Source organism: Gouania willdenowi, chromosome 5 (assembly GCF_900634775.1).
Source record: "Gouania willdenowi chromosome 5, fGouWil2.1, whole genome shotgun sequence".
In the NCBI taxonomy this organism is placed as follows: Eukaryota; Metazoa; Chordata; class Actinopteri; order Blenniiformes; family Gobiesocidae; genus Gouania; species Gouania willdenowi.
The window spans coordinates 17773015-17799660 of record NC_041048.1 but is presented as its reverse complement, the minus strand read 5'-3'; the positions used below and the strand labels follow the sequence as shown (position 1 = coordinate 17799660).

The 26646-nt window shown below is 39.6% G+C and overlaps 1 protein-coding gene across 4 annotated transcripts in view; it reads right to left on the bottom strand.

Annotated features, from left to right (window-relative positions):
- erc2 (ELKS/RAB6-interacting/CAST family member 2) overlaps nucleotides 1-26646 on the bottom strand; it is a 57605-nt gene that overhangs the window by 20552 nt on the left and 10407 nt on the right. For 3 of the 4 annotated variants that reach the window (XM_028446283.1, XM_028446284.1, XM_028446285.1), the window contains exons 2-6: nucleotides 25816-26616; nucleotides 12260-12694; nucleotides 10689-10763; nucleotides 6304-6459; nucleotides 1252-1419 (exon numbers count right to left, since the gene is read on the bottom strand). In XM_028446283.1, coding sequence (XP_028302084.1) covers nucleotides 1252-1419; nucleotides 6304-6459; nucleotides 10689-10763; nucleotides 12260-12694; nucleotides 25816-26484 — 1503 coding nt within the window. In that variant the 5' untranslated portion in view covers nucleotides 26485-26616. The remainder of the gene's footprint in view (nucleotides 1-1251; nucleotides 1420-6303; nucleotides 6460-10688; nucleotides 10764-12259; nucleotides 12695-25815; nucleotides 26617-26646) is intronic. The other variant, XM_028446286.1, reaches the window with a different exon arrangement.

Below are 26646 nucleotides of genomic sequence, written 5' to 3'. Positions count from 1 at the left end.
GGAATCCTGTACGCTCTGTGCGTACAATTTTTTTGAAGGTGTGGAGCGGAGCATTCTTGTGGCTTGTTTGCAAATCGCTCAAGCCGCGCTGCTCAGGGACTGGCGGTGAGCCGCGGCGCCACAGGGGGGCCAGGTGTTGTTCATCCATGCAATAACCAGCCCAAGTGAAAGGTTTTCAGCCAATCAATGGTTTGCAACCCACATGTGGACTCTTAAACCCGCCCACAGGCTACATCGTCACCAGGAAGTCGCTGTCCTCTTGCTGCGTTCAATGCAACTCAGAACTCTGGTTTTACACACGGTAAAGTAAAACTTCCTCTGAAAATCATTTGTCTGATGTCTCATAACAACGATGGCAACTTACAGAACCATATGTTGGTGGTAAAACAGTCAATACAAGCATTTCAATGCCAAAAACTTTTGGAAATAATACAATATTCACTGCGTTCACAAATTAATTACAATTGTTGTTGAACACAGTAATGCAGGCTTTATTTATGTTGCTGTTTTTATGCTTTTAAAATGAATTCAAAATATTTTTTTACTTGAGTCCTATCATGTTTTCAAAGCCTTACATGAATCACTTTTAATGCCTTGTTGCTGAAATATGCAAAATAATGTTGCCTTGCTTTGTTGAGCCAATATAAAAATGCTATTCTGAATAATTATAGCTTTAATCACACAAACATTATTGTCTTTATTGTAATTTCTCAGAATTTTCAAATGAGAAAGGCATTGTTCAGAGTTGCCTTGAACGCAGCGTCAGCTGCAGAAAAGCGCTGGAACGGATATAAAGAGAAACACGCAATTTTTGTGGGGTTTTTTGTTTTGTTTTTGGCTTATTTTAGCTGACACATCCCGATTTCCGAGGGCCCACCCACAATCAAAATCCTGCTGCCGCTACCGCTGGTGAGCCACACATCTGTTGGGGGGGGGGTATCTGTGCGTACTATGAAATTGAATCCTGGCGGCGCCACTATTAAACACAAATCCTTACATTCCACAAGCTGTCCTCTCTCTAACAATAACAGATGGCTGATGTTTGTTTCCTAATGAAGAACTTAAATATAACGAACAGGTTTCTTCTTCTTTCTTTTCTTTAGTCCCTAAAGTGAGCCAAAGTGCTGTTCTGATTTGCGATGCAGAGCATGATTCCTGTTATTTGCTCACTTCGATGAAGAGAATAATGCAGTGCACAGAAACCGTTAACTCAATGCGTGAGTACGAGACCCATGGAGGGCTTTTCATTACCTCTGTTTGGAGGATGGCAGCGCGTTGCTCCTTGGCAGTGAGAGACTCTTTCAGCACCTCAATGTGCTGTTTGCAGTCGGAGTTCTGGTTGTTGAGGGTTTCCAGTTTGGTTTGCAGAGCCAGCAGCTCCGACTCTTTCTTTGACAACTCCTGCTTCAGTTGGTCGATCTGCACAACATGTCATAAACACATCTCAGTACTAACATACCATCAGAATCAGTCCATATACTGTATTTCTATTACTGTACATAACTCCAACCAAATCACTCTTTAAATGCATTCCTGGATTGCTGTTGTGAAAAATTATTTATGCCATAATTTAGATGTTATTGGGCTTCTATTAATCATCTTTTAAAAAATGTTGTCACCACGACATTATCCATATATTGTTAACGTTATAATGACATTTATCTCACTGATCCTTTGTTTACTAGCTGTAAGAACCAAAGATCAGTGTTGGACTAGCAAGGGAATAAAAAATAATTTGCGATGCAGCCCTTTTGTAAAAACTTGTTTAAAGATTTGTATAGAGGAGAATGGACAAATTATTTTGTTCATATTTAATGGACTGTTTACTGTTTTATAACGGGTTTATTGTGAGCTATTGTTCAATGGACTTTTAACTTCTCTATGTACTGTTCTGTAATATTTTTTCATTGAGATTTATTGTCTTATTTTTCATCTTACTGCAAAAACTGTTTTTTTTCCTGCCTGGAGACTGCAGATGCAAATGAGCTCCAGCATATTAAAAGCTATTGTTGCTCAAATACATGTTCAAAAATGTGCACTGTTCCGATCAAATGAACAAATACATAAAATAAAAAAAATCCACAACCTTTTGATTTTCTCTATTTATTTATTTTTTTTTTTATTTATTTATTCAGTTTATTTCCGACATGGTTACATTCACTTTTTTTTTTTTTTTTTACATTTTTTTTTTTTTTTTTTTTGTACATGCCGAAAAAGGAGACGAGAGAAGCAGTTTGCTTATCTGGGTCCCGTCCCCTGTTTTACCATCGCAAATTTACATGGGTTTACATGTCTCTCTGGTCAAACATTCTTGAGTTGTTCTGAACAGTCCTTTTTTGTGTATTCTCATCTGTAGTCAGTGTTGTCTTTTTTTTTTTTATTCCTCCTCCTCTCTATCGTTGTTCGTGTTGGCCTTGTTCCCTGCCAGACGTTGTTAGCATTCCTCCAGTGCAAGAATAGTTCCTCTTTCGAAGGTGTTTGGAAGTTTTTTCCCTTTTCATCCATAGTGTCACCACTCGGGAATGTCTCTTTTGGACACACAAGTTTGCAGCTTGTTTTGTCTCTACATCAAGGCTAATCCAGCTGTTGTTAGTTCTATTGGCAGTGTTGTATTTTCCACTGTTAGATTTAACTTGTATAAACACATTATTATATCTTAGTTCATGAGCAAGGTAGTAATTTCATTGTACAGGAAAACGTGTTTCTAACTGCACATATGACAATAAACACTTTGAATTTATATTTAATGTAATCCTTAATCACCCCACCACCTAGCAATTAAAATGAATAAATGACAGACCTTTTTTACTCTTGGTTTCCACATTTAATTCAGTCTCCGTAAAATAATCACAGTCTGAGTTTTGTTTCCAGTGTTTATATAGATCTGGGTCCATATCCATGATTACCATCAGTAATGTCAATTGTCAATTGTCACTGATCTGTGTCAGATAATTAACTGCTCATTCCAATCAGGCACCGTACCAAAATCCCTGAAAGTAGCTGCTGTGAAACCGCTGTTAAAAAAGAGAACACTGGATGCCTCTATACTGGCTAACTATAGACCAATCAGCAACCTTCCATTCATGGCCAAGATCATTGAGAAGGTGGTCTTCAACCAACTGAGTCAATTCTTAACATTCAACAAAATATTTGATAAATTTCAGTCAGGTTTTCGTTCTCATCACAGCACTGAAACTGCTCTGATCAAAGTGATCAATGACATAAGGTTGAACACTGATTCAGGAAAAGTATCTGTTCTCATTCTGTTGGATCTAAGTGCTGCATTTGACACTGTAGATCATACAATTTTGTTGCACAGATTGCAAACATGGGTCGGACTAAATGGAAAAGTAATGCAATGGTTTAAGTCCTACTTGGAGGAGCGAAGCTATTTTGTAAGCATTGGAAACTTTGAATCTGACAGATTACCAATGTCCTGTGGGGTTCCTCAGGGATCTGTTCTTGGACCCCTTCTGTTTAACCTTTACATGCTTCCTTTAGGACAAATTTTACAGAACTGTAAGGTTGATTATCAGAGCTATGCAGATGACACACAACTATATCTATCACTGAACCCAGATGACCATGGTACCCTTGAGGTGTTGTGTGACTGTTTAGAAAAAGTAAACTGCTGGATGAGTGAAAACTTCCTTCAACTAAACCATGACAAGACGGAGGTGATTGTCTTTGGTAACAAGGAAAAGAGGACTGCTGTCAGCAATTATCTTGAGTCTCGATCTTTAAAGCTAAAGACCAAGTCAAAAACCTTGGTGTTCTGATTGACTCAGATCTTACATTCAGCAGTCAGATCAAATCTATCACAAAAACAGCCTTCTACCACCTAAAGAACATCTCCAGAGTGAAAGGTTTAATGGCTCAGAAAGATCAGGAGAAACTGGTCCATGCTTTATCTCCAGCAGACTGGACTATTGTAATGGTCTTCTGACAGGAATCCCCCAAAAGAGCATCAAACAGCTACAGCTGGTTCAGAACGCTGCAGCTCGGGTCTTAACCAGAACAAAGAGGTCAGAGCACATTACTCCAGTTTTAAAGTCTTTACACTGGCTCCCAGTCAGCCTCAGAATAGACTTTAAAGTTCTGCTGCTGGTGTATAAATCTGTGAATGGGTTTGGTCCAGAATACATCAGTGACATGTTGGTCAGGTATGAACCCAGCAGGTCTCTCAGATCTATGGACACAGGTCAGATAGTGGAGCCCAGAGCTCACAGTAAACATGGTGATGCTGCTTTTAGTTGTTATGCTGCAAAGAAGTGGAACAAACTGCCAGCAGAGCTGAAGTCAGCATCCAATGTGAACATTTTTAAATCAAAGTTAAAGGCACTTTTTTTCTCTACTGCATATGATTGAGAGAGAGATTTTTTGTCATGTTGTTGATGTAATGATGATTTTACTGATGATTTTAATTGATTTTACTGATGATTTTAATTGTTCTTATTGATTTAAATGTTCTTATTGATTTTAAACAATTGAATGTTTTATCATGTAAAGCACATTGAGTTGCCTTGAGTATGAAATGCGCTATATAAATAAATTTGCCTTGCCTTGCCTTGCCTAATGTTGTTGTTTAGGTGGATCCTTCGTATTTTCCCAAGTCTTCCATCGTTTTGATGAGGATTGGTTTTCCGTTCTCTTCTCCCAGTGGTGTGATGTAAATTCTACAGTTCCTTGTCCACGTCTTTAAAATCTTTCCTCCTTTTTTTATTTGGCGTGCCTTCCATGCGATGCTTGCATTTTTTTTTGTCAGGTTTTCATTAATAAAAACCTTCGTTTCCTTCAGCTTTCTTCCTTGCTTCAGTAGTTCTCCTTTGAATTTCATATTCGTGAAGGTTATTTTTACAGCTCTGTTATCATTTTTCTTTGGCAGGAGATGGCAGGAGTTGATGTTGTCAGGGTTCAGGACAATGTCCTTCGACTCCAGGTAGTCAATGACCTGTTGTTCAATCGATTTTGTTTCTTCGTCACTCGCGTAACTCCTGGGTTTTATCTTTAGGCCTGTGATGATGACATCTTTCTCTCTTTCCTTTTGTTCCAGCTGTTCAACCCTGGCGTTCAACAATTTTATCTCTTCAGCATTTCTTTCATTCTTTTCTTTCAGTACCTTTGCTTCGCTTTGTAGGTTTTCCAGTGAGTTTTCCAGCGTCTTTTCCAACGACTTTATCTCGGCAGATAGGTTTCGTAGACCCTCGCGTATCATCTCCTTGACCTCTTCCAAACCCGAATTGGGTTCTGAAGGGCCTCCCTCCGTTTTTTTCACCATTTTCCTTCAGTCTTGGGCCCAATTTTTCAGGCTGTTCAGCTGTAGCCAGCTGTAGCCAAGGTCGTGTTATCGGAGCGAATGAAAACACGTCTGCTCTCTCCAAAGACCAGAGATTTGCTTTTCAATTGCTCTCATAATTCACACTGATGCCAAAGTCAAGGAAAAGACAAATATTTTTTTATTATTTTATCCACCTCCATTTTCCAAATCCATCTTAAAAACTTTTCTTTTTCTCCACTGCTTTTCCCGTTGCTTTTTAAAACTTATTTCAAACCTGTTAGTGTTTTCAAATCTTGTTTTTTCATGATTTATAATCTCTGTCTGAATGTTACATTTTTAATTGTGTAAAGCATGATGCCCATCGTATTAAATTCAAATGATTTTGACTTTTGTTCATAATAAACCACGCCATTTTTTTCTTATTCTGTAAAAGACCCAAAACCTCAATGTTTCCATCATAAAAGCATAATTTTTGGACATTAACATTTTTGCTTTTCCCTCCTATGACAACATTTTTAACTCCTTTTTTTCGTCATCATCCAAGTACATCAGCATGCTGTTCGCTCATTAAAAATGCATTTGGGACTGAATCCTCTGCTTGGATCATACATTATACATCCTCTCTATTTATGATTAATGAATCGTGGTCTAAAAATAGCAGAACAAAAATATGGCTGGTCTCATGGTTGAAAGGGAATGTAAACACAAAGCCAAGCCTCTGAACAACACGTGAGGAGCAGAGAACCACAAACAACACTGATGTTGGTCACACTTTAAGAGGCTGTACCGGAGCTTTGAAAAACTAGGATGAAAATGAAGGAACTTATTATGTTATTAGGTTTGAACAGATGAGTAACAGATCACAGACTTTTGCCAAGAGGTCACTTTGCCATTGGCACTATAAGTTAAAGGTAACTAATTTACACAGCATATCACTTTCATTGAAATTTCTCTCTGTAGAAACTAGGAGAGAGTTTGTCTTAGCCTCATTTCACTGCATCTGCACAGCGTACATAGGAGTCTACCTTAGTCTTCATAAACTTTGAGTGGTTCTTGTAGACCTCCATTTGTTTGATCTCCTCCTCTCTGTCCTCAGTGTTCAGTAAGCCATTAGCCTTCAGCATTTGGATTTCATCCTCCAGGTCTCGAATGTTGCGCTCCAGGGAGGCTATTTTGGTGTCCTGCATACAAACATGTGGAGGAAACACACCTGAAAATCCAGACTGACAAATTGACAGGTTCCATGCTGTGAATAGACCTGAAATAAGAATGAAAATCCAGAACGGTGTACGGGGAAAAAAAAGGTTTAAGGAAAAAGCAGCGCAGAGAGAGACGATGAGAAAGTTGGAACAGCTCTCCAGGTCTCGCTTAAAATAACTGCGGTATCTGGCGATGAAATCAGTAAAAAAGCTTTCTACACAGCTCCTTGCACTGGCTCGGAGGATTAATCACCATTGGGAGATATTGAGTGCACATCATCCAGCCCAGAAGGATCAGCAGGAATGAAGAGGGACGTGCAGAGAGAAGAAAGAAAAGTAACAAGTCAAAGCTTTTGCTCAAAGTCGAATCCCCACTCCTGACTGCAACTGTGTGTGGCTGCACGACTTTTTAAATAAATAATACAGCATCTTTAAGATTAGCCATGGTCCATCTACCTCTCCAGCAGAGCAGAGAACAAGCCCAAGTCCTTCCTCTCTTTCTGTTTTTTTTTTTTTTTTTTGTTCTTTCAAAGTTATGAACTTGTGGGTCAGCGTTCGCTTACTGCAGAGGTACATGGGCAGTTCATGGTAATAAGAGACAAGCAAAGAAGGATCTAAGAGGGTTAGCATCAATGCAGGAGAGTGCACATGTACATGACGTACATGCACTTCACTCTCCTGCAGCATCTGAGCTCTATGTCTTATCTCATGAGACGAACATAGTTTAACTAGCATTGCTGCAATGGATGCGTGACACGGTACCTTCAAAGAAGCGAGACTTTATTCCATCGTCATGTAATCACTGGTACATCAATCTGGTCTGTGAGTTTTGCTCTTTATCTCTCTTTCCCTGCATCTGCATGTCTCCTTCTCCCTCTATTACTCTGCATACTGGCCTCTCATAAACAACCACACCTGTTTCCATGGTAGCAGCAGCAGGCTGCCTATATAGTGTGCACAGTCTCTGGTGGTGAGAGATAGAAAGGAGAAAGGAGGGAGGATAAACCGTGCTTCCCTTAGTATCAACACAGCAGAGGCTGGGGCTTCCTGCACAGAGCAGGAGGAGGCGGGACTTCCTTTTCTCTGTATGAAAATATGCAGCATCCTACAGTCCATATGGTCACGTGACCATGCCAAGGAAGGCTCGGGCCGTGCCAATCGAGCCAGAGGGGCTGTGTCACTTCAGCGATGATGTCATGATTTATTTTGAGGAAGTGATGTCAGGCCTCTGCAGTGAGGCAGTGCTTCAGATGCTGAATGAGGCTGATAGAGTCCAATCCAGCAGGAGAATGCAGACATTTCTATCCTCACGCAGTAAAATATGCACCTGTCTATGTCAAACCTTCACTTCACTTCACAGCTGCATTTGCATTAACAAGACATATAAGTACATGTAATGGAAGATTTTCTAAAGGATTAAACATAAATCATCCAAAAGCTTGGCACTGCTGTCCAAGTCTGAGCATTAAGATGATGTCTAATTTAAATTTCTATTACTGTACTCATACACCATCCTACTCTTATTACTGTGTGAATGAAAGATAAGTGAACAGAGAGACAATAATAGGCTTTAACACACTCTTTACATTCCATCTGAGTTCATATTACTAAATTAAATAAGTCGAAACTAATTTTTAGAAGAGAACCATACAGATTAGTCTTTGATCAAGCATAGTTTTTGACACAGATGGGATGAACAGTTCTTCTTTTACTGCATATTTCTATATTATCATGTTTACTTCCTTATCATCCTCTACTGCTGATCCAGTTAGCCTCACATTGCTACACTTTAACGCAGTGTTTTTAATACAGTAGGAGGAGCAAATTTTCAATTACATGCCAATCTTCTAAAATACCTTTCTTCATTGACAATACTGATCATTAACACTAACACAAATGCCAACACACAAAAAAGTAAGAATGAATATCCTTAAAATGTAAAATGCAGAAATTAAATGAGCATCAATTTTATTAGACTGCATTATATTATATATACACATATAGATAATGTTACATGAAACTAAAGTAGAAGAAAAATAATGATTGAGGTCAGCAGTGAAGTGGAGTGGAACAATAAACTTTCAATAGCTGACTTAAATCATTTCCTTTTTTGTTTTCTTAAGCATTTGCCTCCGATGCAAATTATGTTGTTATTTTCTGTATATTGAATGCTGTGCTTTTACATGTAGTTTCTATGCTTGGTAATTAGTTTCATTTATTTGGGGGGCAATGGGCACATGTGGGGTTTGGAAGTTCACCTTTGTTCAAAGTGGGTAATGCCCTAAAAGTTTGAGAACCACTGATTCAATATGATTCGCGTGCAGTCGAATTTTGTTATTGTCACATGATTGCCAAACATCTTTCATCACTGATGTTGTTTTAAAGTGTAACTACACCCTGAGGTGTTGGCTGATGTGCGTCTGGGCTGGAAATAAAAAAAGGCCTTGATTATGGGCAGTTAAGACACACCCTATCTACACTAAAACATCTCCAAAGAAGAATCTATGCTCTACTTAATGCTCACTGTACCTCTCTATTCGCAATTCTCCCAATCCAACCTACTCACTGCAGATTGCATTCCACAGGTGGTTGTTTTTATAGAAGGGGCGGGGCCAAAAGCCTCCAAAACATCACAAAAAATCACCCGAAGCCAAATGTTAAATTCAATTGCAATAGCTGGGTATCAAACCGTAGAGGGTAGTCATGCTTTATTTTTACAACCAATAAATTCTAAACCAATTTGGTTTCAGCAGGAAAAAGTGCTTATGGGGTTTAGTTATTCTTTAAATCATCAGATACTAATAGCCCAGCTTACACAGTTATTTTTGTTCTTAATCAAGTATTGCTATCTTTTTGTTATTTTACCTCAAACAGCAACAGAAACCAGAGTTTAAAAAAAAAAAGTTAATATCAATCAGAAAATCAACACAGAGAGTATTCAGGAAGCCTTATCCCTTATCTCCTTAGCTACCGTCATATTTACATTGAAAATGCATTGCAATAACTAAATACAACATGCACATTCCGTTCGATGTTAACACCTAGAGGTTAACCCTGCAGTTACAATGTGAACAATAATGTATTTGACTGACGAGTGTCTGTCAGTGTAGAATGTTTGATATCTTAAGTCCTTTCCATTAAAAAAGTATAGTTTCACATAATTTTTAAATTGAGATTTAAGGACAAATCTTTGAAACTATTGCAAAAGCATTGTTGTTTTAGTGTTCATTCAATATTTTAGCTCAAAGCTGTTTTAATATCAGGAAACGGAGAAGACTAAGCTAATGCTGTAAAAAAAAACAAAAAAAACCCCAAAACAAACAAAAACAAAACACAGTCAACCCAAAGGCTCCTTATTGGTAAATGTTAAGAAGGTTCCCACGCTAATGACTTACAACATTTGAGACTTAGTTGCAAAAAACATGATGGTTCTTTGTGTCATCTTAGTGTTCTTACTGTCATATAATTAGCTCTATATATCTTTGTACAAATATGTGGACATGAACTTCATCGTTTTTCATCAAATTTAAAAAATATCATATCTCAAAATTGTGACCACAGTATGATTTTAGTTTTTGCAATACTAGATTTCGTGGGATGATTTATTATTATTTAACACTGACGCAACACAAACTTAGTTCTTAGTTTTGGTAAATGATGTAAAAGAGCTTTTGTTCACTCTGCACTAGTTGCATGGATTGTGTGAGACAAACAGAGCTAATCTCACTGAGTGCCTTTAATATAAATTAAGAATTATGTATAAGATAAATCTTGCTTGTTTAATAACAGATTAAATAGGAAACTGTATACTTAAGACCCACTTCTACATATCTTTAACAATTATCTTTATTCTGGTTGGATTTGCTTGGGATTTCTTAATGTAGTGAAAAATATGTGTCTCTTCGTGTTTCCTTTGCCAGTCATGCCATCTGTATTGTTGGACAGCAACGTCTATTATTGCTCCTGTTTACAGAACTGCTTTGCACTGGTGCTATGTTTGTGATACGGAGCTGTGGGAGTGTGGTGATAAATGATTTGGATGCTGAGAATAACAACAAAAACATGAGCGGAGGCTTTGTTTTAGGAATTCACTGATTAAAATCAGAGAAACCTTCAATATTACATTAAATTTCTGATCGGCTCGCTACAGGGATGAAAAATGTGGTCTTTCAAAAAAGTCTAAAATAATCTATAACAGAGTGAGGTCCTACCTTCATCTCAATGATGGTCTGCAAGGCCTTGGTTTTGCTTGGATCTTGATGGAGCTGATTTCTTCTGTGTAATTCCTACAAGACAAAGCACAACTGTCACAAGCACCGACATTACAGACAAACATCAATATACATTTTTTAAACCCAAAAATGTACTTATTTCCCCCTCATTATTTTCATCCTACTCATACAAAGCCCTAAGAATGGTCTAATTGTTTTAGTTTTCTATGCAGCTGGTCAGCTTGGCAGTTTTTAGGTTATACATTTGATTAAAAACTAAACTTGTGTCCCACATGCTTTGAATCCATTTTTTTCAGGTGTGTTTTTGCAGCAATTCGGTTTTTTGTGTTTGAGTTTGAAACGCCTTCATTAAACACAGGTCAGCACTGCCATCTAGTGACAAAAGCCACAGCCAATTCATTTGAGTCCTCTATAGTGAACGTTGGTTTTTGTTCATATTTTTTTAATGAGTTACCATACTCATTCCTGATGGCTTTATATATATATTATGGTCATAGGTCGAGAGGGATAAAAACGTAAACAAGCTTGTTCACTCTGTTGATATTTCCAACCTAACGGCGTTTGTAATTTTATTCCAGAGATCTTTAGTATTTTAATGGTGTTAATTTAATATATATTTTAATATTGCACATATTTGGACTGGAGGGGGACTCTACCCTAGAATGATGCACATATCTGAGCACTTTTATAAAACCAATGAGAGAAACAGCATCAAAGCAACCGACCTCCTCTGCTTCCTACTAATGTATTTTCTCTATTTCCCTTTATTGTTGGTAGTTTTTTTTGTTTTGTTTTTACATTTGTAGTTGTTTTAACAACTGTGAAGTGTTTTTGAGTTTGTGAAAAGTGCTTATTAAACAAAATGTTTTATCATTATTGATGGAAAAGCGAGATTTCCGAGATGTGAAAAGCACAGAATGAGTTCTCACTTTGAAAAGTTCACCACTCACTAACCAGGTCCATGATTATTTTCATTAAGCTATTGTTTTACAAATTTAAAGAACAGCGCTGTTTAGCTGACTGATCATTGTTGAAAAGCCATGAAAACCCTACATTTTTAGCTTGTGTGCAGCATTAGCTTTAGCAGCTAACTCAGCATTTCTACCTTGGAGACCGATACCATATATCCGCAATTTTTTGTCATAGAATCAATGCTCCAAAGGGGAAAAAATGATCTAAATCTCTGTCAGACTCGCTGTTTACACCGTCAGCTATGGCAAGTTTATACCTCTTGACTTGTGACCTCATGCGCAAGAACTGAACCAGGGCGAGAGTGTGAAAAGGTTTATTATGTACGTTCTCTCTTCTTTTCTTCCTTTTCTATGTTCTATTGTTTGTTTTTTCATTCAATATTCTGGGGCATCTGTAAAAAAAATATATCTGATTCTGATTAATAAATAAATATTTAAGTTAATTTCACTGTCAAAGAAGACAGGGAGAATTGTGTACACACAGAAACTGCATATCTTTCATTAAAACTATTGGGTTTTCATAATTCATAAGTCGTAATTCCCTGGTACTCTGGAGGAGATGACACTGTAATCCCTCACCTCTCTTAGATGAATGTTCTCCTTCTCCTTTTGATCCAGAATGACCTCCAGGTGTCCTAGTTGATTTTCTGCCTCTGCGATGCGCCTGGCTCTCTCCTGCTCTTCCTCCTCAGACGCCCGGCCCGACCCAGATGGCAGCCCTTTGCTTTGCAGCATCTCCAGCAGCTTTTTAATGGACTCGTCTCTGGCACCCAGAGTTTGCTTCTGGGTCTCGATCCTCAGCTCCATCTCCTCCAGAGTCTTTCTCAGTAAGAAGAGCTCTTTGGCCTGCCTGTCATGTTCGGCCTGCAGCCGGCGGAAGTTCTCCTCCGTCAGCTCGATGGTGGTGAAGTGGTCCGAGGCGGATCGGTGAGCGCTCTCCTGCTGCAGCAGATGGTTTAGATCTCGCTGTGTGCGTAGCTCGTCCTGCAGAGCCTGGATGGTCATCTGAAGATGCTGGAGAACACACAGACAAAAACGTGCACATATACAAACACACAAAAATACTGAATTGTTAATGATGGCTTAAAATCACTCCAGTGCAACTGAACTCATGAATACACACAGCCTTCACAAATGCTCTGTGGCTAAAGCCGGTCAATGATGGGGGAACACAGAACCTTACCTTGAGAAATCTTTAGGAAATGATCAGACACTGATCAAATTGATATGAGTTCAGATTCACAATATAGCCCTTTATGACCACTCATATAGTATAAAGGTGTCTCGTGTAGGGTTGGGCGATATGAACCAATTAATATCTCAATATTTTATCTCAAAATGGCGTTATATAATATAAATATTGATATTTTTACCTCAATAAAGTCTTACCAGAAAGACAATTCTGGGTTAAGTTTGTTGATGCAAAATGCCACACAGGCACATTTATTAACAAACAGCTGCACAATATGTGTCACTTTTGGCTCTTACTCCTGTAAGGGACAGCACATGTGAGTGAGTTTTGTAATGTGGGTTGTTTAGGGGATGGTCTGGGTTAGGTCACGCATTTAGAAATCCATCTAACTAGTCAAAGCAGCTCCTAGAAGTAGTGTTTTAATATAAAATAAGCTATAAAATGAAAATATATCGATATAGGCGATACTGTAATTTTCTATATCACCATAATAGAAAACCTGATATATCTTGAATCTAGATTTATTGCCCACGTGTCTAAAAAATTGTGTGTCCATGATTAAATATACTGGGACCACACACAAGGGAGTCGACATCATCTACCTTTGCAAATCTGTTGTTACTAGATAATTTAATCCGTATACTGTTGGTTATTTGGTTATTCTGCTTTAAAACCAAATCAAAATAACAAATAAACGGTGTATGCTTTTGTTTTGTTCTGTTTTACTGACTTAGCCCTAAACAGAAACGCAGAAACATCAAAAACTAGATAGAAATCTTGTTCTATTTGTGAGATATTTGGTTATTTACAGGGAAATTAGAGCAAGAGCTGAAGTCCAAATGGTTTCCAAATAAACAGGTGATTGACTATCGACTGTGAGGCTGGTGTGAGGAACAATAGATCAGTGGTTTCCAAACCCGTACCCCTTCACACCTTTAATCTGAAGCCATGTACCCCCTACTCCTGCACACTTAATAAACATAATGTCATATACAATATTAGAACTACAGTGAAATTTGTCCCTGAATTGTAATTATCTTGTTGAGGAATCATACATAATGACTAGAATATTTGCATTGCCTGAAGAAAATGCAAGTGAGGATGCAGGTGCTAGCCTGCATAGTCTTGCCTTAACTTAGCAGTAGCATTAGCTAGCATTAATACAGCATTAACATTAGCCTAGCAATAATATTAGCCTAGCATTAACATTAACCTAGCATTAGCCTAGCAATAGCAAAAACCTCTCATTAGCATTAGCCTAGCATTAGCATTGACCTAGCAGTAGCATTAACCTAGCAATAGCATTAACCTTGGAATAGTATTAGCCTAGCATTAGCATTAGCTGCTCTATTTATATTCTAGTTTCCAATTTTGTCATAATGTTTTTAATTTTCATTTACGTACACCCTATGACAATTTGAGTACCCCTGGGGGTACCCGTACCCCACTTTGGTAACCTAGGCAATAGACACTTTTGCAAAAACAATTACACAGCTTTTTAAGGGCAGTAAAAATATGTTTTGCATATTCAAATACCACTAGCCACTAACGGCAGCCGTCAACGCAGATAGAAGATGATCACAAGAAACAAGGGGCACCAGTAGATTCATTACACCACCTCTGGTTCCTTTAATCATATATCATGTGCATGCTTTTCTCAACATCCATTTTCTAAATTATTCTATTTTTTTATTTATGCGTTGCTCCTTTTTTGTCAGGGAGTGTGGTGAGCTTAAAACATGAAGCTCTCGTTCTAGTTTCTCATAACTATCCAAATATCACACAAACAGTAGTAGTTGTCTTTGTAGTCGCAGAGTAAAAAAAAAGAACCAAAGATCAATCTGAGTTCAGAAAATAGCCAAGCAAAGTGTTAAGGAAAGGACAGTCATTCTGGGATTGGGGGGGAGGGGGTGATAGTACAAAAGGGAATAGAGCACCGAACATGTTTGGGTGACGTAAATCAACAAACTATACATCTATAGTTAAGACGGATCATTGGACATGGAGAACAACACGACTGCCCACAATCCTTTACTTGGCATCGGGAAGAACCACAGGGTTCAGAGGTTCAGAGGTTGGACTGTGCAAAGGGATTGCCAGGTGTTTGGGAATCTAACACGCCACACTTAAGGCGACTCTATGTTGTGCACGCAGCTGGTGGTGCAAACATAGGGACAAACCTTGGTTCTCCTGGCATCCAGCAGCTGCAGAGCATGAACAGAGTGAACAGAAAAAACAAATGTATGGTGAACACGGAGCACCAGAGCTTGATGCAACACAGATGGAGGATCATCGCAAAAACAAAGCTGGAGATCCAAAAGAGACTTGCTTATCTATTCCTGGTGCAGCCTCAGTCTGAGAAGCAGAGCCATAAACGGACCCTATTCATTGCAAACTGTGGATTTATTATAACAAGGAAAACACAAGAGAGACTGAATGTCCACCTAAAATAATATAATAAAAAATTACAACCTTTCTGGAAAGAGACGTGTGGCATTTGATGGTGACAGACATCAAACATAGTTTTACAAGGCCTGGCTTTGTTAGCAGCTGTAAAACATAGAATTGATGAAAACTGGACATGTTTAAGTAGAAACTAAATGAAGACCTTTAGAGTAAACTTTATCAATCCCTCAGGAAGTAAAACCCCAGAAGCATTGCACTATAAACACACTCACAGGAAAATAAACACAGTAAATTATGAACGTTTGCGGCTCTTTAAACATAAAGTGTAAATAAGAGTAGGATGAGAGGATGATGACTTCAAAGAGAGCACAAGTTTGTTTCAACATAAATACAGTTTCGAGGCTTACTTCTCAAAACACAAAGCTGAGGAAGGTCGAGTAAAATGATATTATAATCACAAGTGATGTAAGGATAGTATTTTTAAAAGATATCATCATGACGTACAGGTTGGGATAAATCAAAAGGAAGATTATTAAACATGTGTATTTCTAATCAAGAAAATGATTTAATGTAAATTTAGATTAGGGGTAGGGCTTATGATTTATGATGAAGATATTCTCTGATATCTTTGCTAAATGTTCTGTTTTTTTTGGCATTTTTGTTTTCTTAAAAATCAGTTGGAGACAAATTAATAAATAAATAAATATAAGAACAGAATAAATAAGAAAAAAATGATCTTCCTATGTTCTATACCACTAATACTGCAATTTAGGATAAAAAATATTATTATAGTTTAACATTGGGGCTATAATACAGAATATTTCACACATGGGGTGGATTCTCTGGAAAAAGCAATTTCCGAATTTGATATTTTAACAGAAGTTCCTGTGGTATTGGAAGTGATAATGGTTGGTTACTTTTACTTTAAGACAATGTCAACCCTCCTGGGGTTTGCAGAGCCAAGTGTTTCCAGTCAGATTACAGCACAGGATTACAACTTGTCTTTTTTAAACATATAAAACTTTAGTCCAATCAAAGTTCTGCACAATGGCAGCAAAAAACTGTTTAAAAAGCACTTTTAAAAATGACTGCAAAAGGTAATTTTACACCTGAAAGTTTTACCTAAAAAGACTAAGAATTTTGAACATGCCATCTTTATTTAATTGGTTTCACCATATACTCGTATTTATAGTAATGAAGCAGTAACAAGTTTGTGCACGGGTGCATGCGTGTGCAGCGACGTGCAGTCAGGGTAGGCAAGGTAGGCAGTGCCTACCCAAGGGTGAATTGATATTTTGATTATTTGTTTTAATTATAATATAATTATAAATTATTTATTTTTCCATTTACGATAGCCTAGAGTACTTATAAGTTTGAAAGTGTTAGCATTTTGTGCTTTTCATAGCCCAAATCACTAAACATCCCTATTTCCTGGCACGGCAGAGATGCTGCACAGTCTCACGCCGCTGTAAGGCAGGAGGAGGCCACACCTCCTCCAAAAAGCACTTACGTAATAAGGCCCTACGCTGCCTTTGGACATAACCGCACTATCCTAAATGCTATACGTACCTTCAGAGTGCATTAGTGAATTGATAAAGCATGGCCGCTGTTACGTTCTCTAGCTAGTGGGCGGGATAACACTACAGTCAGGATGACAGCGCTAGAGACGATAGAGAAACTTTCTTTTGAGGAAAAACGACAGCTTTTAAAAGATGGGAGACCAACATCTGAGTTACCAGACCTTCAGCAAAGGAAATGTCAGAAAATGTTTCGTACTTTCCACAGTGAATGGTACAAAAGGAAGGATTGGCTTTGTGGATGTGCCTCACTGTTCTGAGTTGTTGTTGTTGGCATTTTCTCCATGTTTCTGTGTTTCCAACACAAATGCAGGATGGTAAATGGTAAATGGACTTGATTTTATATAGTGCTTTAACACCACACTGAAGCAGTCTCAAAGCGCTTTACATATCAGCTCATTCACCCATTCACTCTCACATTCACACACCAGTGGGACAGGACTGCCATGCAAGGCGCTAGTCGACCACAGGGAGCAACTTAGGGTTCAGTGTCTTGCCCAAGGACACTTTGACACATAGTCAGGTACTTGGATCGAACCCCCAACCTCTCGATCAGAAGACGACCCACTACCACCTGAGCCATGGTCGTAATATTAATGTGCTGCCATGTCATGAGATATATCTTGTTGGGAGAGTATGGAGGCTATATTAAATAATTGTTTATGTTTCTTTAATGGTGTTTTACAATCTTGATTTTGTTAGATGGCTAAATGCTTGTTCATGTGGATCTTGTTGGGTTTTTTTCTTTCTTATTATGAATTTTATATTTGATAAGTGCATTGAGATGACTTTGTTGTAAAGTGCGCTATACAATTAAGCTGAATTGAATTGAACTGAATTGAATTAATTAACACTTGCCAGCAGAAAACATATGGAATTGTCATTGGGTGTTGACATTGGTTGTCTCAATTTGCAATGCCCTGCCTACCCAACTCCAGTGCTCACGGCGCATCACTGTGCGTGTGTGTGTGATTGCAGAAGTTTGTGCAGATAGAAAGCTTCAAACTTTTACAACCTACTCGTAAATCTCCCTTCACTCTTCTTGTCTCCTTTATGTCTAGATGATGGACAATACACAATTACACCCACACAGGTGTCAGTAAACACTGCATTTATTCATCATATCTCAGCCACAAGTAAGTTAAATTTGAGAAGGATGTGGATGCAGATGCATCAGAATAGTGTTTAAAAGGCTTCATCTTCATTAAGCAAAAGTGAGAATCAACATGCCGTGATCATTTACTGTTAAATATTCATGCACACAAACTAGACGTACTAGGCAGATGGTCCAACCTGGCTAGCCCGTGTTTATGTCCTGATAAAATGAATCCTGTGACAATAAAAACTGAAACAAATATGAACGTAAATGAATAGCATAAACATTAGAAAGAGTATTTTTCTACCACATTAAGAGCTCATATTAGTTTTAATCAAGTACCAACTAAAGTGGTGCCAGAACCAGTGGCGGCTGGTGCATTTTTTCCCTGGGGGGGCTACAACTCCAAATGAGACATACACCAAAAACAGGGTTTGTGTAGCTTTGACCAAATGAGTAAGGAAAATTGCAGTTACAGAACTACTTTAAAACTAACCACCATTTATTGCCACAGAAACCCATAAACAAGCAAGAACAAATGTAGTTAATACCAGTGGTTATCAAAAATAGTTTATGAAAAAAACAAACTATAGATCATAATGATGGAATGAATGAGTGATAACAACATTTTAAAGAATCTCATTTTTGTAAACAAGAGGAAAGAAACAGTATTTAGTGCCTCATGAATAGATTTATTTTTACGTTTTTATAATTTATGGTCATCTCCCTCCTGATGTGGACCAGGAGAATTTCGTTTCATGTTCTATTCAAGATAATTTCTATCATCATTTTGTGTGTTTTTTCTTTGTCTATTTGGTGTTTCTGGTGTCATTTTGTGATTTTGTTTTTGTGTGTGATTGGTATTGAATTAAATTATTCTATCTCAGTCTGTTTTTGGTGTCATTTGGTTGTTTCTTATGTTGTTTGGTATGTGTGTCTTTGTTGTCGTTTTGTGTGTTGCTGGTAATAGAAAATATTTTGCTCTCTTAGTGTATGTTTTTAGTGTCATTTTGCACGATTTGTTGTTGGGTTGTCTGTTCTTTTTATTATTCAGTGTATTTTTCTCTTATTGGTGTTTTTGTCGTTGTTTTGTGAATTGCTGGTAAATATTAGTAGTATATTTTGAACTACTTTCTACTACTTCATTTGTTAATTTTCTTTCTTCTCTCTCTCTCTCTCAAGTTACCCCCTGGTATAACATGTATATAATATAGTGAGTTAGTGTGTGTCAGGGTTATTATACTTCTTGAAATATCATTTGTTTTGATTTTTTATTCTGTTTTTAGATTTTACCAATTTTTTTTGGTTTTGTTATAGTTAGTTTAACAAGTAACTAAAGGGCAATATTAATGTTAAAGGGCAGCTATCAGCCCAGCCAACACAGGAGCGCTCATCAACTGTTTGTTTATCACCGGAGCACGGCTGATACTGTGGATAGAGGATGGGCCGTGTTAGGGGTCGGGTTAGGAATGGACAAATATTTAGAGCTGGTGGTCGGGTTTGGTCACATAGCGACGTTTGTGAGGCACAAATCCTTCCTTTCCTGCCGCAGCCACAGCTACATAATAATACCCGTTGAAACATTCCGTTTACTGCACAGATAACATTATTGATTATCTTTATCTTTGATGCATAGATTATGTAAATAGATCCGATTTTACTCTAAGGGTTAAGGAGGCACCGAAACTCAAGCAGCACCTGAAACTGCATTCCTATAGGAGTCCTTTTGTTCATTTACCAATGTTATAGTTCCAGTGAGATTCAGTTTGTCTTTTTTTGAATAGTGTGTTCAGTCAATCAGCTATAACATAAAAAATATATCGATAGAGGCAATATTGTAATTCTCTATATCACCAAAATAGAAAAAATCGATATATCTGAATCTCAATATACTTCAAAGGCAATCAGCAGAACTTCTCTGACGAAGACTGGGGGTTGACAATCGAAACATGTCAGGAGGATAAAACACATTTCCGAATAACTGAAACCTCACTTAACATTTTCCAATGTTACTGAACTTTTTCTAAACAGCAAGTGTTGGCACATACAGCTTTAACTTCGTGCCAAGACTTTTATATATTCTCAATAACTGGTTGCTTATATTGACAGTGGCACTAACGCAGTACAGAGGGACCAAAAGCTACTATCTGTGCTTCTGTCTCACCAGTGGCCGTATCCCATGTGCGTGTTGTACAACAAGAGGGCTGTGTAAATAAATCTAAATAAGATGAGGAGTGTGTGCTTCTGTTTCACCACTCTCTTCTTATGCTGGTGACGTGGAGAGTAGGTTGGATGATCCCACTTGAAGAAATTGACGGTGGTTTGAAAAGCTCAATGTGTCATGACACCTCCAACATAATCACACATCGTGTGAGTCATCGTGTGCTTATGAGTGCACCGCCACACAGAATGAAAGGATCATGTCACAGCCGCATAATGAGTGAACGTGAGTCATGAACAACAAGGCCAAACAAATATTTACTGAAATGCGTGTGCCACGTCCAATATATATGGTACAAAGTACACAAAATGTTTGGAAAACCAATTCTGCTAATGAATTACAGCTCACGCTCTTTCAACTCCACAAATTGTACACACAAAGGGCTTCAACGACTGTATAATCGGAGCCACTAAGTTACTAACATGATTGCTCCCTTCGTTTACATGATCCACACAGAGAGTTTTAAAAGTGACAGTGAGGGACAGCGGGAAATAAAAACATGTCACACTGCAGAAGTCATGTTGATGACTCAGTCAGATATGGCACGCTCCAGCTCCCTCACACATGCCTTCCATCCAGATTAAGCACGACAAAGAATATGGCTGTATTTAGGTCAAACAATCAGTCGGTATAACTCTGGAAGACACTTCTGCAGGGTGAGCAGAGACATGGGGTCAGGAGAGGCAAAAAAAATAAAATAAATAAAAATAAATTAAAGGCTGGCATTTGTCCACAGACATTCATTTTCTGCACAAGTGTAACAATTTTGATATTTTTTCATTAAAAATAGCTAAATATAGAGTAGAGATGCACAGTGGGGCACTGCCTCATTAACGAGACCTGATGTGCTATGAAATTAGCGGGCGTTGCCGGTTCTCTTTATGTTGCCAAAGTAATGTTTTTAAAGACTTCTAGTATATGGCTTGACTTTCCATAAGTTTTTTTTTTCTTCCAGGGCCACAAAAACTTAAACTTGATCTAAAGTCACACATATCTAGAAACATTTTTATTACAAAAAGGATAAATACTTTTTCCTTCTTTTTGTAAAACATTATCAACACCTTAGCGGTCCCAGTGGATCTACAAAGGCACAAAACATTTAATCAAAGGTACCTAATCTGAACGATAGTATTTTACTTCATGAATAAATGAACAATATTAAGAAAATATGCTATTATTATTACCAACATTTCTAAATTTGTGGAGGAAATCCTAAACTGTAATAGCAAACCAAAATGGGAGCTTTTAAAGAACAAGTTATGGCTCTACTTTATACAATAAAAATACATTAAAGACATTACTTAAGGTTGTGTAGGTCATGCATTAATTGTTCTTAGACTGTGGCTGAGTTTTATTTCATAACATTCGTTTCGATATCTCACTTTGGGATATAAGCCTCCGCGTCATATCACAGAAGCCCTTTCTCATAAAGCCAACCTGATTGGCTGGTGAAATGTATTCATCCATCGCAGGTAGTTCTGCCCCCTGTAAGTAAGGTGGGCGGAGAATACATTGGCATTCAAAAACCTCTTCTCATCAGGAAGCTTCTCGCAGCGGCAGCTCAACTGTCCACAGGTGGACCCTACCTTGGATTCCGTCAATGAACTGGATGCTGCTGCTCTATCCTTTCTTGTGACCATTAGGTCAACCAGTGCTTTTTCCGTGCCCCCACGCTCAGAAAACTCGCTGGAAGGACATGTTGGAGGTTTAGGTTTAGATGTTGGAGGTCTGCAGGTGAGCCACGACCCGCCTGTCCATCACGTTGCCCGTGGTAGTGACGGCAGCAACCAGGTGCCGGTACGAGGGGAAGGGTCTCCCCACAACCAAGGGTAGGTAGCTGCTCCCCATTTTTCCGGAACTGTTGGATGAGGTGGCACGCTCCTGGAAGGACCAGCCGTTCACCAACAGGGAGGCTGTGCCGGGCGCTCTTCTTCCCGGGACTGCTAGGACATGGAGGGCCTGGGCCTGCTCCGCATGCCTCCGGTAGAGCCGCTGGTTACTGCACACCTGCGCCCTCGGGCTCCTGTCATTTCGCCTCAGAAACCAAGCCTGCCTAGGAAGTTCGACTGCCTGCAGTCAGCACTGTTGGAAAGCGCCTACAAAGCTTCAGCGCTGTCGACCAGGGCTCTGAACGTCCCCTCGCGGCTCAAGGCATACCAGGCGGAGCTCTGTGATGACTTTGGCTCTAATCCGGACCCAACCTGCATGGAGGAGATGTCGGCGGTCACCGACCTGTGCCTCTGGGTCCAGCACTGTGTGGTCCAGGCCACTGGGAGAGAGCGATGTGGGCCATGGTTCATAAGAAGCGGGCTCACTGGCTTGATCTGGCAAGCTTCTCCCCTGTCCCCCTTTCCGAGGCAGAGAAGGGGGACATCTTGAACATGCCCGTCGTCCCAGAAGGTGTTTTTGGCTCAGCGCTAACCTCAATGCAGCGTCGCTGCGAGGCAAGGAAAAAGACAATGAGGCCCTCCGGCTCTGCTTCCCCAGGAAGCCCCTGGTCCTGTCCCCGCCCTATCCAACAGGTATCTCAGGATATACAGGTTAAGGATGCTTATGCATGTCTCCCTACTGCGCATGGTGCGTCAGGGTGATTGCTTCACGTCTGTTGACCTGAAAGATGCGTATTTTGACACCCCGATTTCTCCTCCCCACATGAAATTCCAACGGTTTGCTTTCCAGGGGATATGCTACGAGTACTGGGTCCTCTCCTTTGGCCTGTTTCTGAGCATTATGAGTGAGATGTCTCACAAAGACAACCCTTCTTGCCGCCTGAGTGAGAAGAGGTTTACTTATTAATGCAAATGTATTCTCCGCCCACCCTACTTATAGGGGGCAGGAATACCTGCAGCGGATTAATACATTTCACCAGCCAATCAGGTTGGCTTTATGAGATAGGGCTTCTGTGAATATGGTGCGGAGGCATGTATCCCATAGAGAGACATTGCACTCATATTATTCATAGAACCGGGGTTATATACATAACCTGATGTTCTTGTCCTTGGTTCTGTTTAATTGCTAAATGAGTGTGACTCCAATTGGAAGAATTGGACATAGCAGTAACATTTTATTTATTAAATAATTCAACAAAGGGATTTGATTTGGCCCACGGGCCGTATATGTATACTGTATGTTGTATATAATCAGTATGCGCAACATGTTTAGTCTCTCTGATTGCTTATAAAACTGTAGTGAAAAGTCAAAAAGTAACTCAGGCAGTATTCCTGCCTCACTTAAGGGGGCGTCTGTGAGCCCAAAGATTCTTCTACAACTGTACAGCCTCCGAGGAAGTGACATCAAGCAGTCTGTGGTTGCTTCACAAAAGCAATCAATTTATTTTACATAACGCACATTAATGTAAACACAGACAGGAGAGATTTTGATTTAGAAAAAAAACTTACATTTTGAATTTAAAACAACAGAGGAAGAGCTGCACCTAATGTGACTGCAGAGGGTGTTAGAGAAGTGACACCATGATTGGCTTGAGATTACTTCATTACATTCTCCTCAGTTGGCTTTCCAACAAGCCCAGAGGGTGTAAGCAAACTTACCAATAAGTACACACTGATCCTAGAAAAAAATCTGCACATCTGCCTTTTACTAGCGGATGTAGTTTATTATTTAAATCCTACATGAAGGAATGTGAAGATCATTGGTTGCAGAGCCAACAGTGTCAAGGGCTAAAAATAAGGACAACATCCTCTCTTTTTATCAAGCACAAAAGAGTGAAAGCCAACACTTGTCTAAAGCTCTTTAGTCACGCTAAAAATACACACAAGGATTCACACAAAAGATTCAATAACACTGAACATCAAATGCATACAGTCAGCCATTCTTCCTGCTCTGCTGGTGGTAGAGCTTTAAAAATCAGGAAAAAAAATAACAAACAAATAAAAAGGTTTGATTTTCAAGTCGTTTAATCTAGCTCTTCCGGAATAAAAAAATTATCCGGTAAAACTTTACTTAGTTTTGTACATGGGGCTGACATCACGCTGTCATTATCTGTCATTGGCATGAATAAGGTGTCATGAAGGCTGTCATCAAGTGTCGTTCATTAATTTATGACACTTTTGGAGCTATGATGGCATTTTTCGATTAGGAAGAGGGATCTAGTGGGGTTAGAGTTAGGGTTTAGGGTAACGAAGGGTTAGGGGTAAGGGTTACGAACGACACTTGAAGACAGCCTTCATGACACCTTATTCATGCTAATGACAGGTGCCATGTCATAATAATGACAGCGTAATGTCAGCCTTTATGAATACTGTTGTGGCGGTTTTGAATGGAATGAGACGGAGTCCCGTTTTAGGGTTGCTGGTCAGATGCGGACACAGGGTTTATTTAGTCAAAGGGTTTTAGAAGCAGATCGGTCTGGGATTTAGAGGTTTCCATGTGTGTGAGCCAATCAATCTGTCATTGTTCTGTGCTCTCAGAGTTTTGTATGTTGCTGATAATGCAAGCCAGAACAATGACGGAGCCTCAGAGAAGAGACCTTGGTAAATGTCATCAGTACGATAGTAAATGGCCTGCTTAGGGCAGTTTGACCAAAACTGACCAGGAGGGATTCTGCAATCACATATCAAATACAACTTCAAGTAAAGTGTTAAAATATATCCTAATGTGAGGCTTCACTCCCTGTAGCAGCATTACATGGCCATGACATGGCCAAGTTTTCCCACCCAACTGACACCTCTTATTACGCACGGTCAGTGTGTACAAAGTTTGTGTGATAAGGATTGTATTCTTACCTACACCCCTGACCCTTAAAGCTCCTTCATGTTATTGTGTGATTATATTCACATATTAAGGCCAATGAATCTTGGGAACATAATGTTACCCTAACAGTCATGCACAACCCAGGAAGCTGTGCAGACAGGTCATAGTACGATTATTCAGCCCTGACCTTGACCCACGGTGTGACAGCGTCCGTCACTTTGAGTAATGGTCTGTGTGCGGGTTGGCTCAGTGCCTGAAAACCTCAGCTGAACACAGAGAAACATCTAGGACTGATGTTACAGCCAGTGGGTGACATTCAACCCCTACAATGCTTAAGACATTGTTAAATTAGCAGAATCATGGCCCATGCTCTCCTTTGGGAGGTCAAAGATGACAGTTAACCTTTTTGTAGAAAAACACTGACCACGATTGACTGAAGTATTTCCCTTTGCTGACACATCCAACTAAACTGAGAGCATCATAATTAAAACCCGCCTGCACGGGATGAGTCAGCTCACTATTAATCCTACAACAGTTTGACATGGATCTCAATCAAATCACAGTTTGTAAGCACGTCTGGTTGTATATTTGCAGTAAGAGAATAAAATATTGATGATTGGTAACAGGGGAATCATCTACATTGAATGACACACACGCATACACAGACTACACACTGAGGTCTGTGGGACAAAGTTAAAGATCACATCACAAATGCATTGTAAAAATCTGTATTCATTCATGAGTAGGCAGCAAAAACTCTTTCCAGAAAGTTTCTCATAATTTAACTGACATAACCTTTAGATTTTAATTTAGTTTGCTCAGAAGAGAGTGAGATGGAAGCAGACAATACAATAAAATGTAAAAAATGAAAAAAAACGCACACACATGCACACACGCACACAGCAGTAATAACAGCTTAAGGTAAAAGTTTACCTGGTTCTCCTCGTGGGTGACTCTCATCTGTTCTTTAAGGATTGAAGTCCGAGCCGCTTCTTCTTTCCTCATTATTCGCTCCTTTTTAAGTTCGGGGCTCCAGAAGCTCTTGATGCTGTTGGTGGACGATCCCAGCTTGCTGTCCTTCAGGTCAAGCTCACGTCGCAGAATCTCATTCTCCCTCTGCATCTCCCTGAGCTGGGCCTGCATCTCCAGCAGCTCCCCCCCACCGCCTCGCATCGCCTGTCTGAGCAGAGCGGAGGGCACCCCCTGCTGGTGGTGGTGCAGCATGGAGAGGGAGCCCAGGTCACTGTAAGACAGAAGGTCAGCATGAGGCAGCCCTACTGACGCAATGTTGGGACTGCTGCCCATTGCTGTGACGCGGCCCCCGTACATGGCCCGACTGGCGGCACGCCCCAGAGTCATAGTGCCTTTTGGGTAGGTGGCAGTGGAGCCCACGCCTTCGTGGTCACTCAGGTACATGGGCCCCGAAGTAGCATAGGCAGCGTTGAGGGACTGGATGTTCTCCATGGAGAGCGTCTTCCCGCCCCCACCGCCCCCGCTCCCGCTGTGTGCCCTTCGATGGCCCAGCCTGGGGGACCTTGGTAGGCGCGGGGACCTCACAGGGCTGCTCTCCACATGGCCTACAGCTCTAGCACTGCCGTACATGTCCTGTGATTCGGCAGTGGGCCCACCAGAAGTTGTTAACAGGGGCGTGCAGAAATAAGACTGCTCTGACTCTTTGAAGCAAGCATGAGGTTCTTAGTTTATGTCTGAAAGGGTGGAGCGCATCACAGAGATCTGAGGAGACAGGAGAGAAGTGTGTGTTAG